Below are 16,223 nucleotides of genomic sequence, written 5' to 3'. Positions count from 1 at the left end.
CCAAATTGCCGACACGAAAAGTCTGTATTGACTGGTTCCAATCTTGATGACAACAATACTGATATCCTTGCCTAGTTTGGAGAGCTATGTAACCTCAAAACTCAATGCCCTGCACTTGTATACGAGAACGGCATTCTTAAACGAATGAAACCATTCTTCGAACAACTTCCCACAGCGGAGAACCTTCATCCAGAACATTATCACCTGGAAGATTCCGATTGTCCACTTACACAGAGCGGGAAGAAGCACAAAATACACTGTGCCTTTCGCACTCTTACTAATCGAGAATGTATCATGAGTCCGAACTTCCTCCATTCTTGTTGCAACGCACTCCCGCTCTCTACCATGCATATCCAGAGGACAGTCCGGATCGCCGGGGACACTCTCTCCGACATACTACCTCACAACATCCCAGTTGATGCCGAGCCGCGCGGAATCGAGGGGCGCGATCTTGTTGATAACGTGGCTGCTGAAGTAGTTGCCAACCGACAGAAGGTCTCGTCCTTGAAGAATCTCATTAGACAGGCGGAAGGTGATGTAGTGGCAAACGAGAGGACCAGGTCTGAGCTACAACTGCAGCTTGCTCAATCAATGTGGCACCCACCTTATGGAACTAATCCATCGCTAGGGGCAGCATCTTCGCTGCCCGCGATGGCCTTTGATGGAATTGCTGGGCCTTCATTTCCCTCCCAACAAATGCCTCCTCCTCTTCCTGCACAATCGTACCATCAGAACACTTGCCTCGGCCCCGCTGCTCACCAAACAGCTGCCACGATCTATCAGACTGCGGCGGTGGGAAACTACTCGTCATACACCGACACCACTATGATGGCCGCGGATGAATTCATAACCCATGGTCGTCCCATCGTGTTCACGCCCACCAACACACCTCATGTTGGTCCCTTGCCTGTCACTTCCAGCACAGTCTCTGAGGCTCGGATCCCTCCAGCCGTGCTCGATTACGAACAAGTTCGCTTTTCAGGGGTATATTCAGATCTGCACGGTCTGCGTTAATCTTGCGCGTCTTGTTGTTCCTTCTTCTAATCTTGTCCGCTGATCATCCCCACTGTCCCTACCGCCTGGGTCAAAAGTGAGTTCTAAATATGTTCTTCCGTTGCCGGCTCAGAGTCGCCATGCTCTTGGGGCTATCATGTCATTCAAGACTACCAGACTTCTCCAACAATTTGCTTTGCCGTTTGAGCGCGGGTATCAACTGGCTTTTTTTGGTGTGTATCACAATATATGGAATTAAGTAGACAGACAGTCAAGAGCCGATCTAGGCTATACAACAGGCTATCACAGAGAGTGCCGTCATGTTAGGCCACCGCCAGCATCTGATACCATATGCCACGAAAGAACTTGGATCTAGCCGCAGGCCTCATGTCATGATGACGGCCATGTCTCTCATGCAAAAAGGATGTGCTGTAGAAAAGGATTAAAGTCTGCACCTTACTCGAGGACGTGTATTGATCCCAAGTGACTGATGCCGCCTTCGATATGCTACCAACATGCACCGTAACTCCCTTCCCAATGCAAATGCCCGCGCAAGTAAGGACAGTTCTGTCTAGCCGTTCTATCAGTATTGTTTACCACCCAGCCTTTCTAAGCTCATATTATGGCCGACTCGCTGCCCACGCCACTCTTAGATGGTAATGTCCCAGGATACGCAAACTCAGTCTCGGCAGCCCCGTTCGTCGTGGCCGCGGCCGCCTCGCCGTTGCGCTCCCGCATGCGCCACTCGAGGTCCTTGTTGACGGCGTTCCCGCTCTCCAGGCTGCCCCTGCGGCCCCAGTTGCGGGGCTGTCTCTTGAGGAACGCGCCGACGGAGCCGAGGTAGCCCTCGTGGCGGAGGAAGTACGCCCGCTTGGCGCCCTTGCTCCAGAACTTGATGGCGTAGCTCAGCGTGTTCATCGTCTGCGGGTGGCCCCGGATGAAGGACCCGCCAAAGTAGATGTTGGACAGCCCGTGGATCTGGCTCTGCAGGTACGCGATCTGGCCGATGTTGTTGCTGATGGCGTACAGCAACGACCGGCTGATGTCCGCGCTCGAGAACGAGTTCGGGTCTGATTGCTGGTGGTGCGGGTCACCGGCGCCGTCGGGCGAGTTGAGGAGGTGGTGTGCTGCGTCGCCGTTGGGGCCGCCGCCCATGTCCTCTGCTTCGGACTCAGCTTCGCGCTTCATGCGGAAGACCTTGCCGAAGGAGCTGGCGATTGTGGTGGACTTGAGCCCAATCTTGCCGTAGTCGGTGCCGTATATGTCACCTACGAGCATATCGACCTTGGAATTGTCACCTCGCGCGGCATTGTCCAGCATCTCATCGAACGTCCGCGCGCCGGTAAGGAGTGACAGCAACCCCCATAGCGTACCGCCTCCGAGAGATGTTCCTCCTACTCTTTGATATTCCCGCGGGCCAGACACCTTGAGGAACGATACGCCTGAGCCGATATTGACAAGGAGATAGGGGTATATGTCGTCGCGGGGAGCGGCGAAGTGCATTGGGTCCGTCTCGCTATATGTGAATACTTCACGGGGTATCTCTGAGATAAAGAAATCGAGACCTGTTGAGCAACAGAGGTTAGTGACATGCGCTTTTAAGTTTTGCGCATTGAGTTTCCTCGTAATTTGGCTTACCTATGATTAAACACTCCATCTCATCCTCACGGATGACATCCACCCCAAGCTCCTCCCTGATCTTGTCATAGTACTTGTATGCGCCGCCGCCCGTCGCCATGACGGTCAGCTGTCCCGGCTTCGAGCCATTAAGTGTCTGCTGGTTCTCCTTTAGGTGCTTGATAAAATTGATGCACTCTTCTATCCGGTCGGTCTCCCAGCTGCTGAAGTTCAATCGGCCACCGGGCTCGGTCGAGTACGCTTCCCGTGAGAAGTAGACAAGTTTCGCTAGAGAACCGCCAATCTAGAATTCCAAACAGTCAGTTCTATGTCTGAACACAGCTTCTACTGTGCGGGCAAGGCTGGAGTGACTGGGGTGGGCTTACATCAATTGCGATGTGACTGACGACAGCCGTGTGGTTCGGCAGTCGGATATCGCTGGTCTGGTGGTGGTCCGGGGAGCCGCGGCCGTTGCGCGGCGTGGTGCTCTCCTGGTCGACGATGAATGCGCCCTTGACGTTGATCTTGACGGACCCCGGATGTATGATGGTGCTGTCAATCTCCGCCGTCGTGGTCGCCGTCTTCGGGCGCACAATCTCCTCGCCGGCCTGGGCCATGACCGGCTGCACCGGGTGTTGGTCGTTGTCCATTGTGTTGCGGCTCGCAGCCATTCCACAATGTCAGAGTCAGAGCTCCCAGAGCGGCATTTACAGCTCCTTTTGTACCAGAGGTGGGCAGAGCTCAGCCCTCGTGTAGCGACTTTGGGGATGCCAGCTGTGCAATTGCGCCCATCTGCACTGATCCGGCCACAAGAGAGTGTCAGTTACTCCGTCTCGGTGAGTGTGATGTATCACAGACAGGATTGCGCTGCGCATGCGGATTGGATTCAATTTGAGATCCCGATCCCCCTCTAAAATTGTCATCGCCCACCGCCCGGCTACCGCTAGTAAAGGCCGAGTTAACGTTGTACTTTACTGCGCTGCACTACTGCGTAATTGTCGACAGCCCCGCCCTTTTGCCCGAGGCTGTGGCGGGGCCTATCTGCGATCTCCGGGGTTCAGCAGCTCAACAGCCCCGCAGTTTCAGGGCTTGTCAGGCTGTGAGAGTTTTTCTTGGGGGGCACTTCCAGGTTGGGGCCCCAGGGCGATCCCCAATCTTGTGACTTCCCTCCCACACCATTCAGGGGTGCTGCCGAGGCCATCCGCATCTCTCGGCTCCTTTTTCCAGCTCAACGCCCAGCCATGCACGGATATAGCACCAGCCAATTACCTCGTTGGCATAGTCTCAGAGATATCTGGAAAGGCTCAGAGGCTGAGATTACCTTCTCAACAGGCTGCTCTCAGCTCGGGAATGATTACTCAACCTCCCAAGGATTCAGGATCTGTTGCACAAAGTTCGGTTCGCAACGAGACAGCTGCAGTACATATATTACTCAGACGGGCTCGCTTGCAATCTTCCAATAGTATTCATCTCAGACATTATCAACAGACTATCGGCAGTGGTTATCCACAAGATAAAGGACCGTGGGAAGTCTCCCAGTCATACCTAATTCAGCGCCGCCTTACAAAGTAACCCTCCCATATGTATCCCTTCAACAGGGTAACAGATCCTTTTCACCAGCCTGATTCCTTCAGAGAGTTCGAAGATAGGAGAGCCCAATACCGATGTTTCCGAGATGCTGTCTAGCAACAGCCTTCGTCAAGCGACGAGCGAACCAGAACGCCAAACCATACGCCAGAGCAGAGAGCAATGAACATGGCTCTCAGCTTAGAAGAAGTGGCCCCTCGGAACAGCCACGAAGAGAGCCGTCAGGGCGCCCGCAGCAAGCAGCGCGCACAGCATGCTCTGGACGAAGATGGTGTCCTGGATCTGGCGCAGGGCGGGCTCCTGGATCCAGACCTCGCGGTCGAAGATCTTGCGGATGACGTTGCGGCGCTGGTACTTGACGACCCACGGCTCCTCCTCGTAGCTGTTGGCGCTGCCGAACGAGTCGAACGAGTCCTTGGTCGTCTTGCGGCCGCGGCCGGGGCCGGAGCCGGAGCCGCTCTCCGTCGCCGACAGCGAGTCCAGCTGCTCCTCCGGGTCCACAAACAGCTCCCACGGCCGCACGTGCCGGTGGTGCATCCCGTGCAGCACCACGCACATGCCCTTCCACGCCGCCACCAGCGTCGAGATGCCCAGCACCCACCCGATCGCCGCCAGCGCCGCGTAGCCTCTGCGCGCGCGGCTAAGTGTCAGCACAATAGCCACCACGGTGCTGATGAGGATGAGAGATACGCCGAGCCCGCGGGCGAAGAAGACGCGCGCCGGGTTGCCGTTGCAGATCGACCAGCGGATGAAGTTGGGGTGGGCTTGCTGCCGGAGCGTAGACTCGATGGACTTGGCGACTATGCGGAAGGCAGACGGGTGCGTGGTGTAAGCGAGAGCCTGAAGGGTCGCCTTCTGCTCCCGGGATGAGAGGTTGAGTTGCCGTGGTGCCTCATCCATGATGTATGTGGCAATGACACGGTCGATTTCCGCTCGGAAGGGCTGGATAGTGACTGTGAAATGTTAGTCAATGAAGTCGGTCAGTTGCCGGTGTTCACTTACAAGGCACTTTAGCACCCGCAGCACTGAAGGCATCGTTCGCTTGCGACCGATAGCTGAAAGCATTCGATCCAGTGTACTGAGAGTCCTGCTCGCCGGGTGTGCGGGGCGGCGTGGAGAAAGGGTCCTTGGTCTCATGGACGGTAGGGCCAGGGCGCTTCTCAAAGTCAGTGCCTTTGAAGATCTCGGCGCCAGCTGGCTCCCTCCGCATCTTGTCTGCCTGCTCCTTCTGGAGTCTTGTGACGGTATCCTCCTCCATGGCCTGTGTCCACTCGGGGGCGAGGTTGATATCCGACGTGTCGGCTTCCTTGAAGCGCTTGACGTAGTCACGATACCAGAGGAAGAATTGCAGATTCTCGGCTGATCTCTCAATGTATATGAGATAGTTCATGAAGTCACGGACAGTGCAAGGCTAGCGAACATCGTTAGTTCTCGAGGTGATGTTATTGAACGGTAATACACTGGCTTACAGGGCAAGTGCCACCGGTTATGATCTTGTCAAAGGTCAAAGCGCTTGGGATGCCGGCAGAGGCGTTGGATCTCCCAGACCTGAGGGAGTCATTCTCGTCTAGTGACGATTGAGTTCGTCTGAATTGGTCTTTGTCGACGAATTCAGGTCGTCGATAGCCAAGACCCATGAGACCCATTTTGAAAGCTGGAGTACGGAGACTGGTTGCGATATAGAACTCAGATCCAGGAAGTAGTGAGAGGCGAACAAATATGCCAGATGCTCGGAATCTCAACAACGAGGGGAGTTTCTCACGGACGAGAACTTTCGAGGCAAAGGTAGGATATAAGTAACGACTCGCACGCCGAGCTAGATATGCGTGTAACAAGGGCGCCGGGGCTCGTAGATGCTTTTTTCTCGTCACTATCACACAAGGAAGCTCGGCAGGTTGCCACGCACGTCCCAAGCGTATATAAGAGTCAAGAACTAATACAGTGGGCGCAAGCCCGTTGACAGAGTGGACCGGGAGTCTACCCTGTTCTGGGGAGGCCGAACGCCATCAAGCACGCACGTTACACATAGGCAACTTGAACCTGCGCCTAGCTGCTGGCACTTAACTCGCTAGACACTGCGATATATCGCGGAGACAGATCCCCGGTGGAGAGCTGGGGGGCCGGGCTTGCCCACCTTTCCCAGGGCGAGCTTCAGGCTTGGCCCACCACACTCACAGGAAGCCCATAGGCCATGTCGGCACTCTCTCGTGGCTGGATGATGGGCAATCAAGACATGGTGGTGTGAGGCTGGGAGGTCGTCGAGTGATTGGCCTGCTGCAGCTCACCTGGAGATGGTGGGCGCTGCGCTAAGGCATTAGTCGGCGGGACCTTAGTCTTCCGTTGGCGCGTCCCGCTCATGATATTCCTGTTCAGACATGCACATTTCGCCGAAGCTCAAAGGCGAATAATGCCTGCTAGACACAGTTCTGGCTCGTGTCCTGAATCATCACTCTGGAATCGCTTTTCAACTGTGCGATTTTGTCGAGTTTTCAATGTCTACTGTGCTATGTATGAGTTGCGAGCTCATGAGGTTCTCCTAGATGGTATGACGTATACTGCGTGCTAGTCAGGACATGCTAGAATAGTGTGTTGACTTAGTTCATTGCCGAAGAACTGCTGCTTCTGCAAGGGATAACAACGATACAACGCTGGTGGTTTGGAATGAAGACAGGAAAGACACGGCCCGCCCAACAGATCCCCTAATCAAACGCTTGCAACGGTATCCACGAGGGAGAGCTACGTCCAGGGCTCCATAGGACCATAGCGAGCATGGTTGACATGATAATGCGGCTTGAGACAAGGTCCCTGGTTCGCACATCATCGACTTTCGGAGATCGACAAGTAGGCAACGTGATGAAGAGCCCAGAATATTTAAGATTGAAGAGAGATGGCAGATCCAAACGGAAGTTTCCAAATTAATGACGGTCACACAGCAGGCTGCTTGACCATCTCAGTGCATATCCTGGAACATTGGACAAGCCTCGAGGCTCGAGCAACTTCTGGGCGTGCTGGGGTAGGACTCGACACCCCTGTTCCGGGATCAGCCCGAGAAGTGCTCGGCGGCGGGCTGGGGAAAGGCCTTATCTCCCAAGAGAGATCTCACTTTGTCCGTGCTCACATTTCGTTTGGCGACTTGGCTTTTATGACAGACTCTTAGACCTCGGAAGGCCTCTCGACCCATAGTAAGTGCTAGCTAGCTCTTCGTATTTTCAGTCTTCGGTCGAGGGATTCTGGTCAGTAGAGCTATCAACTCTCACCTGCAGACACTCCAGTCTAGTCCTGTCTACACGTTCACAACCGCACCTTTCCATCCTGCTCTTCTGCGCTCACGGTTATTGCAGGAGGCGAAGTTCAAAGATGGCTAGCACCCGGTGAGGGCTGGCCAAGACCTTGTCTATATCACCTGTACCTGGGCTGTTGATCCTGTCACACCGAAACAAGATGATCATAGCCAGGTCGAGGCTGGATGGGCTTCGAGACAACGTAGGCGGGCGTCTCTTCGCGACCCTCCTCCGAGTCCCCGATGCTGCTTGCAAGATACCCACCAGCGAATCATGAAGTTTCATTGCTTCTGGGGGAAGCGCCATGCACGCCATGGGCCCTAATATTTGCTTGTGGAGGCGTGCGCTCGCTCGGCTGAAGGACTCGAGATCCTGGCTTGTGCTACGCAACTGACAGCCAGGCCCATGCGGCCCTCGGCTTTGGCCCATTTTGCCTCATGCAAAGGACTCGACATTTGCATGCATCTCAGGTTCCGGCCCCTCCAACCAACTGGACAAGGGGCAAGGCAAAGGGGAATGGGATTCGTGGCTCTCGATCCCCCAAGGGCAAGGGCGCGAGGTCTGTGCAGCCAGATGGTGGTATGGAGCCCGCCGTGTCTAGCTGCATCGCTAATCTGAGCACAAGTGCGGAACTAACACCGCCAAACCCACGATGCCAACGCTCAACTGCTCGGCAGCTTAAGAATTTGCTTTTCTGGCAGAAACAGAGACAAAAAGTCTTGGCCAGAGTCGAGTGCTCTCGCGGAACCCGTCAATCTTCAAAGCCAATTTGACTATCAAAGACGGGTGTGAACTCGGGTGAAAGCCCTACTACGAAGCCATTAGATAGAGTACAAGAGCAATTGGAAGCAGACGGACACGTCCCCCTGGTCACGCCCAAGATACGGAGAATCCCAGCGTAGATCGCTAGGCGGGATGCCGAAATCCTTGGCACCTGAAGACAGGTGGCGCTTTAGCGAAATCTCCTCATGGGCAGCCTCGTACGTCAGCGATGATAAGCTAAAAAGAAACAATTGCCTATTGGGACCTCGAGTCCAATTGAGCTTTGTCAATGGCGTTTGAGGATGGGTGGTTCCGTGCGCCATCGATTTCACGCCGTCGCCGACGTGCGTCCGGTGGCAGGAATGGTTGCCATCCAAGACATCTTGAGGGGATAGCACGAGTGCACTAGGAGGCTCGGAAACGCAGGGGCATCACAGCAGTGGTGGTTGAAGCACATCCATCACGCAGGACGATGTGTAGACTGTATGAGGAGGGAAAGCAACACAGCGAAACGAACGCTCAACAAATAAACCTGAGTGTTATCTTATATGCGTGATAACTTGTGCCTGTGACTGGACGCGTATGTGCAAATGGGGTCTGGATTAGAATTGGGTATGGTTGAAACCCGAAAGATAGTGAGTCTTTGGAAGGCTAACTATCTAGGCAGCAAATTACAGCGAAGACATGTTCCCAGTGTAGATTTCTGGTGGTGCCCTGGGAGCAGCTAAAACTGCAGTGCAGGAGAGAGGCTGCGTCAGGTTCAGCAGTGCCTTCTTTTGTTTTCCACGAGGCAGACTCCCTCATCAAGCACTTTCCTGTAGCTGTCCTGGTCAAACGCAAATTCCGTCAATCCCGTCGATAGTCACCGGTCTTACTGGTGATATTTGTCCATCATACGCAGATTCCAAGAAGTTGGCTCGATATTATATCTTTAAGTACATTAAAATAAAAATTTCGCCCCCGCGAAATCATATACTGTATATGCAATATTAGAATGAATTAAATGTCATGAAAAGGATGCCAGAACATTCTTGAATGTCTTCAATGAACTCCTTGTACACTACCGGCCCGTTCATCACAATTTTAATTATTCCCATCACCAATGTTTTTCACTGATGTCGACGGTGTTAACATCAACACCATCTTTGAACCATCTCTCTTCGTCTGAGATCTTGACGTCATTGCCGCTCATCATCCTCTTTCTCATGAGACCATTCTCAGCAAAAGTCCAATCCTCAAGGCCATAGGTCCTCCACCACTGACCAGACTGGTCAAACCACTCATACCAGAACTGAACTGCGATCTATCAATTGTGTCAGTCATAAAATCAGCCTACGAAGAGAGTGAGGGATACATACCTTATTGTCTGTGAAAGCAAACAGCTCTTTTCTCAGTCTGTAACCGTTCTCCCTCAGCCATTTCTTGGTGAGCCAGGCTTCGATCTCGTCTCTGCCCTTGAGAAAGTCGGCTCTGTTTCTCCAGATGGAGTCCGGGGTGTAGGCCATCTTGACCTTGGCAGGATCTCTGGTATTCCACGCGTCCTGCGCGGCCTTCACCTTGATCCTCGCCGTCTCCAGGGTGAAGGGTGGCAGTGGGGGCTTAGACTCGCTGGTAGCCATTGTGCGTAGACCTGAGACTTTGATGTCGTTCTTGAGAGTGTTGTTAAGGGTTCTGAATGCTACTCTTGACATTGTGCTGAGTGAGATGAGAGTGTCGACGAAAAATAAACAACTACGGCCACTTATATAGGCAATTGATTCAAGTGACGATGTTGTCGAATTCTTCTCATCTACGGAAACAACATGGACTCAATCCTTCGGCGTTGGTCCGGAGGTCTAACGGTGGCTCGGGATCGGGGTCCGGAGAGGGTAGCTTTCGAGGAGATGCGCGCCTTTCGCTGACTTAGGGCTCTGTATTCCCGTAGCCAGAATGCGTCGCAGGTGACTTTACGTTTAACATGCTGACTACAAGGGCTATAATTTGTTTGGAAGGCGCGCGCAATTTGCTTTGAATAGTAATCACTCTCCCTGACTCAGCGTTTTCGTAAGTTCGACAGTCAACACTAAGAGTATTTTAGGTAAGTCCCAGTGAAGAACCTCAAGCTTCAGCGCTCACTGCTCGGACCAGAAGTCGTTTGATAGGCTCCGGCAAGGGAATCGGCTACTACATTTCGGGATATGACAGTGCTGTCGGGATTTGGCTACAAGTTGCGAGGAACCGAGACCCCGCGGAGAAGATGCTTGGATGAGGGTTGGTAGGTTGGAGTGTTGCTGCAGGTACGGCGTAACAATTGGACGAGTTAGAATCTCTTTCTGCTGACTGGCGCCATGGGTGTTCTGGTTCCAACGCGCTTCGAGCAAGTTCAATCAAATGACTACCGATCTCTCATAAAGACATCGACGCCAACCTGCTTCAGAGCAACTATTTCGAAGTCTCGAAATGCTTCAATGAAGCCCTTGACATATCACTTTGACGTACTTAACCCTGTGCCCGGGTGCCGAATTCCAACAACCCATTGCACGGCATGGCATTGAGTTGGCTCCCTGGTTCTGCCTGTGGCTCGGAGATGCAGAACTCGGTCAAGAGCTATTGCTGACTTCAGCATCGTTCACAAGTTTGCGAGACTGGTCCGATGCCACAGTTGAGCCAATATGGTCAAGTTGAATCGATCAGACACTGTTGCAGAAGTCTACGAAGTGATGTGAAGAGGGGGTAAGACTTCAAATGACTATGGAACAGTGGCACTTCAGATTGCGCGATAATCGACTCGCATTCCGAGATCAGAGGGGCGTATCCCGAACCGGCCTGCCGGCAGGATTCGGCCTCCCTACCCAACAGGTAGGTCTTCTGGCAAAGGATGGCCCACAGGGTCGGAGGCCGGCGTGCTCAGGGAGGTCGAGCTTGCTTTTGGTGGTGGGGTTGCCCCGTCCTGTCAGTAGAACTCTCTAAAGGGTTCTTAAAATCCACCGCGGAGGGGTAAACCGTGGCACGGCGCCTGCGAAAACCGGCAATCCCAACTACCTTGATAGCCGTTCTTGCGTTTTTATCATATCCGCTCTCTCCCTCGAGACATTTTACTACCCGGAACACGAGATTTCAACTCACAAGATCACATAGCTATCAAAATGCCCGAGCTCAAGGTCGGAGACTCCTTCCCGGAGGATGTTAGCTTCACCTACATCCCATTCACATCCGAGAAGGCGTCCATAGGAGCTTGCGGAATCCCCGTCAAGTACGATGCCAGCAAGGGTAAGTGTAATATCGGAAGCCACTTTCCTGAATGTTCGATCGCTGTAAATAGACGGTACTAATGGCCAATTGCAGAGTGGCAGAACAAGAAGGTCGTACTGATCGCTGTCCCGGGAGCTTTTACGCCCACCTGCTCCGAGAGACATGTCCCGGGCTTCCTTGACAACAAGGAGAAGCTCAAGGCCAAGGGTGTTGACCATGTGGTGGTCATTGCCGTGAACGACGTGTTCGTGATGAGTGCTTGGGGCAAGGCGAACCAAGTTACGGACGACTTCACGGTAAGCTGATGAAACATGGCCGCCCCGGCTTGGATATACATTTACTAACTTTTGATAGCTATTCATGGCCGACGACAATCTGAAGTTTTCAAAGAGCATTGGTTGGGTCACTCCCGATGGATCCCGTTCTGCCAGATATGCCATCGTCATTGATCACGGAAAGGTTACTTATGCTGAGCAGGATATCCCCAAGACTCTGGACAAGTCGAGTGCCGACGCCGTTCTGGCGAAGCTATAGGCATCGGTAGATAGAGCTAAAAGCATGCATAATCAATAGAGGCATTACCATTTCTGGGTCCCATTCAACCCTTAAGCAATGGAGATGCCCTACCAGGGTCATATCACGGCATAATTGAAAATGTAAAGTCTGGCCAATGATGCACAAGTTGTCATTTTCTGAGCTACCCATGCAAACTCTCAAGTCCCTCAATAGTAGGATTCCATGCAACCAGCCCTTTTATGACGTTAGAAAACCGCCTCAGGCGTAAACACAAAGAGAGAACCCGACTCCGTTCCTTCCCTTGTTTCCCATTGCATCACCCTCCATCAGGCGAGCGATGGTGAGCGTTTCGTAACTTAGCGGGTGTTGGCGGCGACCTTCTGCTGTGCTCCCCTGGCGCCCTGCTTGGGGACGATGCGTTGGGTCTGGCCCTTGGAGGCCTTGGAGGCGTTCTTTGCCTTCTCGGCCTTCTTGGCGGCAGCAGCCTCCTGCTTCTTCTCCTTGCTCTCCTTGATGGCCTGCAGTCTGGCGGCGGAGCGGGCCTCCGGTCGCATTGATCGTCGCTCCTTGATCACATCGAGAGAGGCACCGACGATGGCTCGCTGGGACTTGACGGTTCTGCGGCTGCGCTTCTTGGCGACCTCCTGCGGTGGGTGTTAGTTCCTGTTTCAAACTTCCAGCTACACGACTGCCAGCAGTGCTGATAGTGCCGGTTTTGACGAGCGGTTCAATCGTACCTCAGAGATACCCTTGCGGTGCTGTCGGCGGTACAGAACGGTCCAGGCAATGCGGCGGGGGTTCTTTCGTTGCAGGAAGAGAGACTCGGATTTGCCGTTCTGGAATCGGAAGATCTTGCTGTCGCCACGGACGAAGAGCTTACCCTGCAGTTACAGAAATGTCAGTCTTCTCTCATACATGGGTTTCCTTCTCGTCGTCGCGCCGTGCGTCGTCTCAATCGACGTCAAAACGCTCGCCACCCCTCCGCTCCCCTCGAACCTCCCAAATCGAGTCCCGCGGAACGACAGAAAATATAGCGTACCTTGCCAGGGTAGATTCTCTGACCCGAGAAGGTATCGTCGTACGTTCTCATTTTGAATTTGTCGTGGCGTTGCCGATTGTCGTTGGGTGGTTGTCGAAGGGGGACTTCAAGTCAGGTAGACCAACTCGATTTTCGCTAAAATTCTTGTGCGCATTCTGTGCTCGAGCCTTATGTAAGCCACCACGCTTTTTGGTAGGGCCCCGTGACCTCGAATCCTCCTATCTTATCGGCTCTGCTGAGTCATCCTCTTTAGATTCACCTTACCTGCCATTAATTGGACTACCTATCGGAGGTCATTTCGATATTGGATCGTTATTGTAAATTTCAACTTAAATGTGTTATATCCTCTGATAGATTTGAACGCTTGATAATTGTCTACTGCTTGAGTGCCCAAGTCTTGAGTGAGTGTTCTGCATTATGGGTGATTTGCACCCCTATCTTGTTACAGCACTATGAAACGGTGCTCACCTAACTGGGCTGGTGAATTTAACTGTCTTCACTATTATCCATACAACCAAGCCTTCATCACCTACATTTAAGAGAGGGTGTCACCTCGCAGATTCCTCGCATATGTCCTTCCTCGATGATGACCGAGGGCGATGCAATAGCGGCCGCAGTTCTTGATCAGTTTGATAGGCTTCCACAAAAGAGAAAGCCCATTAATCGTGGTAATGGAGTTCAGGAATGGGTGCCGTTGAGTGGCATCGTTGTCAAATGTAAGGGCTGGTTGCACCTTTTGTCAAGATGCTCAGATCTAACATGAGATAGCCGGGGACCAGCCACTCAAATGTGTAGCTCTCGCGTATGTATTGCACACAGCCAAGTTCGCCGTTTCAAGGCCAATGACTGACTCGAGGCCATGAAGCACGGGTATGAAATGCTTGCCAGCATCTAAGATCCCAGCTGCCAATGGCAGCGTATTACACGACTGGCATGCTGAAGTATTAGCCATCCGAGCTTTCAATCACTTCCTTCTGAAGGAGTGTAAGCAATTTTTGGTCACGGGAGAGTCATCTAAGTATCTACGCCGACGGACCACTGAAGAGATCGCCATTGAGGATGAGGTGTGGCATGGCCAGCCGTTTGCCTGGCGTGATGATGTGACTATTCACATGTACTGCTCTGAAGCTCCTTGTAAGCTGTGCATCTTATAGTGAATGAGATTGTCTTGACTAATATGTAATTAGGTGGCGATGCAAGCATGGAGCTGACGATGGCAGCGCAGGAAGATGCTGCACCGTGGGAGGTCCCATCGCCCGCAGCCAACATTCAAGAAAGTGATGACTCAAGCCAGTTGCCTGGAAGAGCATACTTCTCCAAGCTGGGCGTCGTTCGACGGAAGCCAGCCAGGGGTGATGCCCCGCCAACACTGTCGAAGTCGTGCTCAGACAAAATTGCATTGAAGCAATGTACCTCATTGCTCAGTTCCTTGACCTCAGTGCTGGTGTCCCCTGAAGGACTTTATATATCGTCCCTAGTTCTGCCTGAGTCACAGTACTCACCCACGGCCTGCGAGAGATGCTTTTCGGTGAACGGGCGGATGTTTTCGCTAGCAGGCGAAAGGTGGCCGGGCGGCTACTGCTTCTCGCCATTCAAGATCCACACTACTACAAGAGAGTTTGCTTATTCCCGGCGCTGTCCTGGAGTTGATAATGTCAAGTTTGCTGCCAGTAATATGGCAACTGCATGGACGGAGAATGGTTTGGAAGAAGGCATCATAGGAGGTATACTGCAGGGTCGCAAGCAGTCCGATCCGAAGGGAGCCAGTCTCACATCCAGGAGAAAAACCTGGAGCTTGGTTTTGGAGGTGAGTGAGCTTGTGGAAGAACAAGCTGGGCAGGAGACTCAGATACTGTTCCACAGCACCAGTTACCAGCATGTGAAGGATGGTGTCGTCCTTGCTGGAAGAAGCAAGGTAAAAGACTACATCAGAGCTCAAGTCTTGCGAGGTTGGGTTAGAAACACTGGCGATTCAGGGTTCGCCATCTAGTTAGCGTAGATAGGGGTGCCTCAGCCATTAACAGAGCCCTCAATTGGCCTCGTCCGTCAAATATGGATGTCACTTAATCTGACGCCAGAATCTTGTTCAAGAATGTGTAACGGAGTCAAAAACATGCAAATTGCATGCCAAGAATATTCTTTGTACGCCGACCCTGAAGGTTGGCGCTTTCCATGCTAAAGATGTACCAGAGATTCCGCCGTCCCTGTATAAGTGCATAAACCAGCCGACAGCCTTTTACAAATACGGCGCCCCTCACGATAGCAAATGCGGTTCCCTTGCCAGTTTTTCAGATAAAACCCTTTTTACTCAACCTTGCTCTCGAAGTTCTCGCCAGCCACCAGGTCGGGGATATCGTCATCATCAGCCTCCTTGTCTCCCTCGCCCTTCTGCATGCTCTGGTAGCTCTCGGCCAGCTTGCGGAGGGAGGCCAGGGAGTCGGGGCCCAGCTGGTTCAGGATGCCGGGGACGAGCTCGGTCAGCTCCTTGTCCTCGCCGTTGCCGTAGATGGCGAAGGTGTTAGCTGGTACGGCGGCGTGCACTATCACCACATATTTGTCAGCCTCGTTTCCTCGTTGCCTGGCCGATCTCGGCCTCTCGATGCCGTCTCTTACCCTTGGGAGCAGCGAAGTGGATGACATTTCCGTCGCTCTTGAACATGTTCACCTCCTCAATGGCTTGGATGGGCTGGACATTGAGCTTCTTGAGGGTCTGCTGAAGCTTCTTGTCGTCCGTGCCGGATCGGGCAGGGGCTCTCTTGACCTTTCTCCGGGGAGTTCCCTTTCCACTAAAAGCCACATAATCAGCATCGTGTCCTCGTAGTCGGTCAACGGTATCGTTCTCGGTGCAGGAATTTGTCGGTCGTCGGGATTGGAAATCAGTCATAACTCACCCTAGAAATTGTTAGCGAGGCCTTGTCACAGCTGCCTCGGATTTCGCTTGTCCCCTAACTTACCAATTCGTGCGCTGGCACCCAGCTTCTTGAGACGCTCTTGTACGTCGGCCATGGTGAATATCTGGAGGATGAAAGAGGAAGGGTCTGCGGGGAGTTGGGTGGGAGCTTAAGGTACCGCTCGACTGGTGGGTCAGTTAGCAAATGCACAAGAATGCGAAACAAGCTGAAATTTGGGCAGAACCACCGCTGCACCAATTCATTACTGCCGTCGGACTTGGGGAACGTACTCTCGTTGTTTCTTCG

At 53.0% G+C, this 16,223-nt stretch overlaps 6 protein-coding genes across 6 annotated transcripts; 1 reads left to right on the top strand and 5 right to left on the bottom strand.

The window, feature by feature from the left end:
* Positions 1-1,608: 1,608 nt before the first annotated feature.
* Positions 1,609-3,260, bottom strand: UCRPA7_2814 (putative pantothenate kinase protein; the record flags this gene model as incomplete). Its single annotated transcript, XM_007915403.1, has 3 exons — positions 1,609-2,558; positions 2,632-2,914; positions 2,997-3,260. 3 exons carry the CDS (start codon positions 3,258-3,260, stop codon positions 1,609-1,611), a joined length of 1,497 nt encoding a protein of 498 aa, XP_007913594.1.
* Positions 3,261-4,377: 1,117 nt separating this feature from the next.
* On the bottom strand, positions 4,378-5,843 carry UCRPA7_2813 (hypothetical protein; the record flags this gene model as incomplete). Its single annotated transcript, XM_007915405.1, has 3 exons — positions 4,378-5,150; positions 5,200-5,608; positions 5,667-5,843. The coding sequence occupies 3 exons, from the start codon at positions 5,841-5,843 to the stop codon at positions 4,378-4,380; spliced, it is 1,359 nt and encodes a 452-aa protein (XP_007913596.1).
* A 3,493-nt stretch (positions 5,844-9,336) lies between these two features.
* UCRPA7_2812 (putative duf1348-domain-containing protein) lies at positions 9,337-9,931 on the bottom strand (the record flags this gene model as incomplete). The annotated part of the gene is made up of 2 exons (XM_007915449.1): positions 9,337-9,543; positions 9,599-9,931. 2 exons carry the CDS (start codon positions 9,929-9,931, stop codon positions 9,337-9,339), a joined length of 540 nt encoding a protein of 179 aa, XP_007913640.1.
* Positions 9,932-11,365: 1,434 nt separating this feature from the next.
* UCRPA7_2811 (putative peroxiredoxin type-2 protein) lies at positions 11,366-12,005 on the top strand (the record flags this gene model as incomplete). Its single annotated transcript, XM_007915378.1, has 3 exons — positions 11,366-11,489; positions 11,565-11,767; positions 11,826-12,005. 3 exons carry the CDS (start codon positions 11,366-11,368, stop codon positions 12,003-12,005), a joined length of 507 nt encoding a protein of 168 aa, XP_007913569.1.
* Positions 12,006-12,343: 338 nt separating this feature from the next.
* UCRPA7_2810 (putative 60s ribosomal protein l24 protein) lies at positions 12,344-13,077 on the bottom strand (the record flags this gene model as incomplete). Its single annotated transcript, XM_007915373.1, has 3 exons — positions 12,344-12,631; positions 12,725-12,868; positions 13,027-13,077. 3 exons carry the CDS (start codon positions 13,075-13,077, stop codon positions 12,344-12,346), a joined length of 483 nt encoding a protein of 160 aa, XP_007913564.1.
* Positions 13,078-15,330: 2,253 nt separating this feature from the next.
* UCRPA7_2809 (putative nascent polypeptide-associated complex subunit beta protein) lies at positions 15,331-15,910 on the bottom strand (the record flags this gene model as incomplete). The annotated part of the gene is made up of 2 exons (XM_007915397.1): positions 15,331-15,566; positions 15,640-15,910. The coding sequence occupies 2 exons, from the start codon at positions 15,908-15,910 to the stop codon at positions 15,331-15,333; spliced, it is 507 nt and encodes a 168-aa protein (XP_007913588.1).
* Positions 15,911-16,223: the final 313 nt, after the last annotated feature.

Source organism: Phaeoacremonium minimum (genome assembly GCF_000392275.1).
Source record: "Phaeoacremonium minimum UCRPA7 unplaced genomic scaffold PA7_03_scaffold_212, whole genome shotgun sequence".
NCBI classification, from domain to species: Eukaryota; Fungi; Ascomycota; class Sordariomycetes; order Togniniales; family Togniniaceae; genus Phaeoacremonium; species Phaeoacremonium minimum.
The sequence above is the reverse complement of the archived record's forward strand: the minus strand, read 5'-3'. Positions and strand labels throughout refer to the sequence as shown.